This window comes from Hippichthys cyanospilos, chromosome 6, assembly GCF_059441005.1.
Source record: "Hippichthys cyanospilos isolate Australia breed blue-spotted pipefish chromosome 6, RoL_Hcya_1.0, whole genome shotgun sequence".
NCBI lineage: Eukaryota > Metazoa > Chordata > Actinopteri > Syngnathiformes > Syngnathidae > Hippichthys > Hippichthys cyanospilos.
Genome location: NC_142374.1, coordinates 13,019,269 through 13,028,456, shown reverse-complemented (window position 1 = coordinate 13,028,456; position 9,188 = coordinate 13,019,269). Strand labels below are relative to the sequence as shown.

The 9,188-nt window shown below is 38.1% G+C and overlaps 1 protein-coding gene across 1 annotated transcript; it reads left to right on the top strand.

The window, feature by feature from the left end:
* The first annotated feature begins 467 nt into the window (after positions 1 to 467).
* ciao2a (cytosolic iron-sulfur assembly component 2A) lies at positions 468 to 4,624 on the top strand. The gene is made up of 5 exons (XM_088417118.1): positions 468 to 708; positions 1,832 to 1,996; positions 2,070 to 2,119; positions 2,654 to 2,699; positions 3,028 to 4,624. The coding sequence occupies exons 1-5, from the start codon at positions 681 to 683 to the stop codon at positions 3,126 to 3,128; spliced, it is 390 nt and encodes a 129-aa protein (XP_088273244.1). The 5' UTR covers positions 468 to 680; the 3' UTR covers positions 3,129 to 4,624.
* Positions 4,625 to 9,188: the final 4,564 nt, after the last annotated feature.

The following is a 9,188-nucleotide window of genomic DNA, read 5'->3' as shown; positions in this document are numbered from 1 at the left end:
AAACATTTTACCATTTTATTTGTAAACACACTACACCCACCCCTACTACCGGTCACGTGACACGTCACGACAGCCAACTAACTGCGTGAGAGGGCAGGCGCAAAACCCAATTAATCAAACGAGGATGTTGGTTCATCGTCATTTTATGGGTTCTGACTCAAGATTCTGTGGCTTGCGCGTCAGTCACGCCAGAAAATCAAATCCAGTGTCATGTATTTTCTATCCACTGTATTATTGTTGCTGATACATTTGTAATTAAGTCATAATACAAACTCTGGATTGCGTTGAATTAATGTTGGTCACAGCTAACAAAATAACTTTTTTTTAATGAAATGAAAAAAAACATTTTCTTTAAAGTCAGACAACGTTTGAGTCAGCTGGTGAGTAAAATTGAGAGGTTTTTTTGTTGCCCTGATTTTTGCCAACACTGCCTATCGACTTTCGATTGCTTATGTCGGAAACAAAATGTCAGCCTGCTGTTGATATCTGGAGCTGATCTGAGGACAGTTGATTAGTTGTCCGATGTTGACGTTGATCAACTCCCCTTCGTCTGGATAGAACTCAATCGTGTCGTCTCGCATTCGATGAGTTTGTCTCTTATCATGGCCAATACATACGGTGCTTGTTAACCGCCACTTGGGCCACACTTTGACGCCAGAAATCTTCAGAGGGGCACAACAATGGAAGAGAAAGCGTTGGAAGTTTACGGTGGGTGACTGTGTATAAGATTGGGCAAAAATAACGCTCGTTTTAAAACCAGGTCAAGTAGTGACGCTCTGATAGTGTGAACAAGAGACAAGAAGAAGTCGTCATCTGCTGACAATGTGGTACAAACGGATCTTATGGTTTACTTCTTTGACTGGCGTTTCATTTGCGTGTTTTGACTTGAGATAATCAATCGTATTTTTCAGTAAATCAAATCAGAAGGGTCTGATCAGCATGATTTGAAATCGCTTAAATTTAAGCCCCTAAATGACTAAACAAATGTCTGAGTTTCAGAAACAACCATATTTGTGTAGACATTTTCCCACCTATTTTTTCTTCTGCGCTATTATTTGGTTTATGTTCTGTGATGCTAAGAGCTAGCTCAAAAGTAGTGTCACGCTCAACCCGAGAGAGACAAAAGTTTAGAAAGAAAAATAACAATTTTATATGCTTTAATTTTTTCCAATTCTTGAGGAATCTTATGCGGAGGATCATATTCAGAGAATAATGTCTCTTGGTTATACACACGCTCACACACAAACCTTTAAACTTTTCACTCAAGAGGCCATGCCCCTTAACCCCTGAGTGTCCGGGGATTTTTCACTAGCCTGGCCATATTATCACCCAATTTGGGCTGAATCTGAAAGGGTAAAAAATAAATATATATTTACTTTCAACCCCTCAAAATGTTCAGTGGTATCAGCCCTATCCTTACATATTATTTTTTTTTGCATTATAGAAACTCGGGTTTTCAATATGTCCAAAACTGAGAATATTTCCAAATTTGAATAGCAGTAAATCAGCTCGAGGTGGGCTAAATTTGACACCTATAGGATGTACCTCTCGACCTCCCGTTCGAAAGCATTTATAAGGCATATGTGGCATATTGAAAGTTGTCATGTTTTGACAATATATGCAATATTTTAAGCCTTCCAGTGTTTTTTTTTTTGGTATGCTTATCCTTTGATATCACACATCAAAAACATAAAAAAGCCCGATTTGGGTCAAAATTTCCCCCAGGGGTTAAAGGCATGCATTCAACACATGGGTGCAATCGTGTTACTGCAATTCATGCGTGGCATTTGTGAAGAAAATGAGAAAATGTGTTGCTCTGTTTTTGACTCAGATGTGATCAGATCTATCCGAGACCCAGAGAAGCCCAACACGCTGGAAGAGTTGGACGTGGTAACCGAGAAGTGCGTGGAAGTTCAAGACCTTGGCCACGACGAGTACCTCATCATTATCAAGTTCTCCCCGACTGTCCCACACTGCTCCCTGGCCACTCTTATTGGTCAGTCGCTTGCTTTGTGGCCTATGACTGCATGCTTTTTACGTGGATGTGTGTTTGTTGTTTGTGTGCACAGGTTTGTGTTTACAAGTCAAGCTGCAGAGATGTCTGCCCTTCAAACACAAAGTAAGTGCATGATAACACAGCAACTTTATGCCATCACATTGGCTGTGCACGGAATTACTCTCTATCTACTATATTTGCCCCTCCTTATGTTGTGTTTCACTTTTCATGGTCTCGTCTGACTGCAGTCACCCAACGCATTAGGTAGCCAACAGCGAATTCTCCGCCTTTATTAAACTGACTTACCTCACTCAACAGGCCTGGCCTTTTAAAGTCACACACATTCAAAGTAACAGCGGTGACAATTTAGAACATCAATCAATCAATCAAATTTTATTTGTATACCCCTTAATCACCGAGGTCTCAAAGGGGTTCACAGGTGAAAAGAGGTCATGTCAAGACTTCTTTTGAAAAAAGAAGTCGTACATAGACATTTTTTCGGTGTAGGCACACAACAGCATCCCCTGTCAAAGGCTCCTCAAAAACCCCAATTTGGGGAAAATCAGAAACCTCCAGAAGGGACCACAGCTGGGAGGAGCTTTAGAGAGGGATTTCAAACGCTGTCATTCTAATTATGACAATTTTTTTTCTTGTCAGCTGGAGATTTATATCAGTGAAGGAACGCACTTTACCGAAGAGGACAGTAAGTCACTTTATATTCTTCAACTATAATTCATACTGTATGTCGTGTGTGTGTATAAAGCTTGCTTGGGCTGCACGGTACTCCGTTCTTTAATCTAACCCACCAAGCATTTTTCTCATGAGGTGTTCTGGAGTCGTTTTTGTAGTAATTTAGAACATTTCCCCATTTTGTAATAGATCCCTTACATTCATTTATCACTTTAGACTATTCAACTCACTTAGGTAGTTTGATCATTTAATGATCAATACATCTGACATGAAACGATGATGCTGATGTTGCGAAAATTAGGGCATTTTCTAATGTGCCTGATTTCTGTGTTTACATCTAGTCAACAAGCAAATCAACGACAAGGAACGAGTGGCAGCTGCCATGGAGAATCCAAACCTCAGGGACATTGTGGAGCAGTGTGTCATTGAACCTGATGACTGACATGCTCCCGTGTGTTTGTGTGCGTGCATGTGTGTGTGTGTGTGTGTCTTTTGTGTGTTTAAGTTTGTGTTAGAGTGTTGTGTGAGTTTTATGTATGTATGTGTGCTCAATGGGGAGGCAGAGCCTTACCTTCATGTAAAGAGTAAAAATTCTTTACCATTTTATTTTTCTGCTATATCCATTTTTTGATTTTTATTCAGAATCTAATAATATTAATGATCCCATCAATAAAATTTCTTTTTTTAAATGTTTTAATTTTTTTTAAATTTCCTGTTAAAATGCATGTGTAAAATGGGGAATGAAACCACAAGCGGTCAACCTCATCCGGAGTGTGCAATATTTCCCAAAAAGGAGAAATGTCAGTGCACTAGCACCATCTATTATCAGTAATATTACTGTACTACACCAGAGGAGACGATCGACAACTGCCTATTGTCTCATTTCTATCATAACATTTTCAAACACTTGTAAATTGCAATTGGGTTTTTTTTATAGTCAGATCAATGTATTTCATACTTAGAGTAATTCAGATTTGGTAATTGGAGAAAAACACTATAAGTGTAAAGTGAGCAAAGTTAGCATATACTCTCATTGTGCCAGCCCCAGCAAGCAGTGTTTGTGTATGAACAAGCTCCCAATTAAAATATTCAAAACCTTAATTCAGGGTAGGACTAATCAAGGAATACCTAACTGGTAATAATCTCTAAATAGAAGCAGAGATTTAAACATTCAAAAAGCAGTGTTTCTTTGTTTTTTTACTTGGAACCTAAAATGAAGTCGGACTATGAGAAAAATAATCTAAAAATTAAACTTTACATTGTTCAGACAATCTAACGTGGAAAAAATTGTCATTGGTTTACAGTACAATCCTGATAATAAAGCTAATGTTTTAATTGTAAATTCAGATGGGTAACTGTCTTGTCACAGCGTCACTAGGGGAACTTCAATTTAAAGCTGAAAAGAATTATATATGTGATTGTAATTAAATATTCTACAAGCAAATTTTCAGCACAGTTCCCCTGAAACTACATGAATAAAAAGAGCTATTTAGATGAGCCCAAAGAGATGTATAATTTGAAGTAATCAATGAGAAGTTTTATTAGTACTTCCACAAGATGGGATAGTTAGCTTTGAAATAAATCAGTAAGGCATGAAAAGTAAAATACCCAAGTATAAAATATAAAGTTGTAATCTATGTCTAGCAAGCTGTTCTACCACCTTTAGCCACAAGATGGTAATCGAATCTTAGATATGACAGAGTGACGTCTAATTTGGTGGACGGGTGACGAGGTAATGAGACCTGTAGGCGCTTCCAGTGTGTGCACACACGCACGATTCCCCAATTTCAAATTATGTTATCACTTTATTTGCATATTTGGACCACCTCTGTTATAAACGTGTCGACAAATGACATATGCATTTCTTTTCTGTGTATTGTAAAAACAAAGTACTGTATTCAGATTTCAGTGTAAAGTAAAGTGTACGAGTAAAATCCATTCAGGTTTCAGCAGTCATACAAATGTAAGAATGTCTCGTTTTAATTTTATTGTATGACATTCTATTCTCAGCCTGTTCTTTTTTTTGTATTTAAAATTAAGTGTTCATCGTTTGATGCAGTCTCATCTGAAGTCTTGTGAGGTCAGGCGTGATCCCAAGCATGACCACCTCAGGGACTATTTGACTCAGAAATTCAACATACAACAGTAAAATGCTGCGAACAATTTGCTCCAAAATTAAGATATATATATATATATATATATATATATATATATATATATATATATATATATATATATATATATATATATATATATATATATATATATATTTTTTTTTTTTTTTTTTTTAATAATGACATGGCACACACAAGTCTTTAACCCTCACGAGATCTCACTTTATTCGTAACGAATAAGCAGCTAAATGATCAACTTTAAGCTTTTTCTTCTGCATCTTGACCTTATTTCAAGGTATTGGTACTCACTATGGCAGCTGGTACCAGTACCGGCTGCTTTGCTGGAGACATTTCATGATTAGGAACTAAAACTGACAAATTAAGAAAATAGAAAATGGAAAACAATATGCAACTCAAATGCTATTTTTTTTATTTATTGAGAAATGCTATTTTGGAATATATTGGTGTTTTTTTTTTTTTAAAATCATTTGGCATAATTTGATTTTGGGGGGTATTTGGTGAATCAAAAGTACTAGTGCTTGGTGTCTGCATTGGGGACTACTCAGAATACTTGTACAAGTGGAAAAAAATGATGTCAAACATCCCTATCCAAAACTGAATGAAGCTCTGCTTATCTGTTGGCTTTGACATGATACGCATGGATGCCAGGTTTCACTGTCGGAGGTGCTTCTTATTTGTATGTAACTGACCAACAAATATTATGTAATAGTGGAGCAGTTTACTTGCAGACCTATTTTCAGAAATTGGCACCTGACAAAGGACTTTCATAACAGGTCCACTTTATTTTCAAGTCAAACTTGCCACGAGTGCTAATTTTGTTCTCTTGTTTCCCACACTTACTATTTTTATGTGGCTCTGATGCTAAATGGGAAGAAAACAGAAGGTAACATGCACACTAATTCCCAACCACACCCGCCCACTTAACAAATGTATTTATGTGCACATCAGCAAAATCCTCCCACCCCTTTCCAAACACACCGTCTTGGCCCACCCTTCTCGTTCTTCTCCCTCATCCCTTTCTCTTGCAGGTCAAGGCAGATAGTGAAGAGATAAATATTAGTGGCAATAAAAAGGCCTGCATCATGAATAATAAAACAGCAGTAATCTCCTACCAATGATTTATATATCTTCAGCTTCTGATGGCTGCACACGCTCAATGCAAGCACAGGGGGGAGTCGCGCATTGAGCGCTGGTAAATTGAGACGAATGGTGATGCAGAGTGTGGAAGTGGCTTTGGACACACACAGGCACACACACTCACACGGCAGCAGTCACTTACCTAGACGCACACAGACAAGACACCCACCCACACGTGTCAAAAAGGAACACAAGAGATTTATGCCGAAAATATAGAGACATGATCAGACTCGCACCATCTGAGACATTGGCAAGATGTCGGCGAAGGCAAGCGGGAGTTTACAGGCTTTTATTTTGTCAAGAGTCAAACTCACTTTGGCTGATGGAGGAGAAGAGGTGGGGATAAATATAGCTGACCAGGGCACATTTTCTCCTGCTGCTTCGTGTTCTGCCCAGGACTTATGATGGGAGGTCACTTTAGCTGTCAAAGCAGAACTACCTGTAACTACACTTGCATTACATTTAAATATTTGGATTTTTTTTTTTATTTATTTTTATCCACATCATCTTTTTGTCCATGGCCCAAGCCCAAAAAGCTGCAACCATTGTGGAAAAATTAAATGCAATTGTGAAGTAAAAATGAAGTCACCAAGGTTAGTCAAAAATGGAAAAATATGGTGGATTATATATTTTTTAAAATATTGTTGACTAACATTCTACAAACATTCTTCACATTTTTCATTGCTTTAAAAAGAAGTACAATAAATGTCAACTTTCAACATTTCTGCCGAACATATGTGTCATAGCCTGCAACGCTTGTTTCAATAAGCTTGGTGTGGTTGTAGGCAGGTGGCTGTTGCAGTAAATACATAAAAAAAAAAAAAAAAAAAAAAAAAGAAGAAACATTGAAAAGGGACCACAGCCTGGAAGAGCCCTCTTTCTGGCTCAACAAGCTGCAATAACTGCCGAGTGCTAAGATAACACGCACAATCGTGCTGTATTGTGTGCAGGCCCTCAGTTAGGGTTCTCCTTGCAGTTAAGTCTGGTTGGTCCATCTCCACTGTAGCCCCTCTGTGTAGGTGGTCCACCTCAGAACTCGCACTGATTGGTCAACGCAAGCGGGTGTGGTAGCTTTTTAGTAGTTCATCATCATTTAGCCCCCCCCCCTCCAAGCCGGGAGAAGAGGAGATGATTGGAATCTCCAGGTGACTGACCGAGGGTTGAATTTGTAATTTACGATGCTCAATATAGTGTTAAAAAAAGTATGATGCCATAGCTGGCACGTAATTTAAGATATCTAGGAATAGTTTAACACACTCAAAAATAAAAGTCATAGGAAGTTGTTAGACGTTGTGTGGGCGGAGTCAATTATTTAGATCCACCTCACATTTTATTTGAGGCACGTCTCGATCTGTAAGATGCAGCCAGTACTACTTGAAAAATTTGGTCAAACTGTACTGGGGTAGCCCTCGCAAAGTAATGAGAACAGGTGCAACAGAAAATGGTTGGATGTTAAATTAACTTCTGGTTAGCTTATCATACAAAGAGGAAAAAAAAACCCTCTGACTATTTCAAGCAATTGCAAAAAGATATTTTGATACCATTGACTTTCATGACTTAGGCATTTATTATTTTGCAATCAGGATTTTTTTCCCTTTTAAGTGTGGTATGAATACCAATTTTCTATTTTAACTACTATGTATTTGATAATACTGCACTTCAAATTTGCATGTGAATAGCCTGAGATATATGACATTCAGATGAGTTCACATATGTCACTCAATATATGTCTCTCGTGCCTTGAAACAGCAATGTAGTCCTTGTTGACATTTATTGTCGAACACAAACAGTACTTAGAGCCCCGAGAGTCTCAGGTGTTAGAAATAACATGTAACACGTGATGTAATCCTTTTTAATGTCACTCAATGCTGTTATTTTTATGAGCTCACATGTGCCAAGTGGACTCTACAAGTATTTAAAATCAAATGTTTTATGCCCTCATTGATGGCAAAACTTTGTTGTGGTTTCGTTGGGTCTTTTTTGGATGATCAACTTATGTTTGTTTTCTGATAAATGACAAATACTTGTTTAGCTAGTCCGTATTTGGCGACATGTCCACGTGCCACACGCGCAAAGAGTGGAAATGACTTTTTTGTTGTTATTATCATTCCAATTGTTATTGCTTTTACAACAGTTTCATTAGGACGCTTGAACACATCCTGCAGGGGTGTCTGAAATAGTAGATCTGAAAGGTCTTTTGAAACCAAGAGCCAATGTCACATAACACAAATTGTATCTTGCATTAAGCTCTTTAAGGTCTTTGCATTAAGCTGTGTAGAAAATGACAACTTCTTTTCATTCTCACCCACTTCTGGGCTTTATTTTCCTCTTTTCAATTCTTGCTCCATTCCTCCCTCCTCTTCTTGCTCATCTCCCACTCGTCACTGCTTCACTCTACCTGCAATATTAACACGCAACAAACACAAGGAAATCTGCTTTGTTTCTTTGCTCATCTTCCTACACCTAGCATTGAATCTTTATTCCTCCTCCTAGCTACCTGACACCTTTTCACACCCTATTCCTCAGCTAAACATGATCTATTTCATCCTCTTCATTTTCTCCCCATCTCTCCTGCAAATCGCTTCTCTTCCCTTCCTTCTTCCCTCCCTCCTCTCTTTTTACCTCCCTCCCACGGTGTGATCTGTTGCAAACATGCCTGTTTGGTGCTACAACCTATTTAGGGTCCTGCTGCCATAGCTGCAAAGTAATTGGAAGTGGACTCACAGACAGCATGGTCTGGGTGTGTGCTTGTGCGTGTGTGCGACCAGTGAGAGGAGTGACCAGTGTCTTTGTGCTGGGAAGGAAAAAAACCTGCAAGAAACAATATGAAGATGTGAGAGGAAATCTTGAATTGCTGATGTAATCAATGATAGCTTTTCCTTCTACACAGAACTTAAAATCTGGTAGGTAGAGTTCATGATGGTATGCCCCCCACAAAGAAAAAAAAAAAAATCAATGATTAAATGAAGACATCTTGAAGAAGTAATTTCAGTGAAAAAAAGAATGCCATTCAGTAAGGTGCAGATCACAGCCAAAATTGAATTGTTTGAAATCAAACAAAACAAAAAGTGCACTTTTTAGTTTTACAACCGTACTTTCATAGTGAATAACATTTTGAAGGCTGTATTTTTCTTTGTGATTGTCCATTGTAATTGACTTGTAAGCTCTATTTTTGGAGAGGGGGTCTCAAGCCAAAACTATGGATGGCTTATTTTGCCTCTTTTACACAG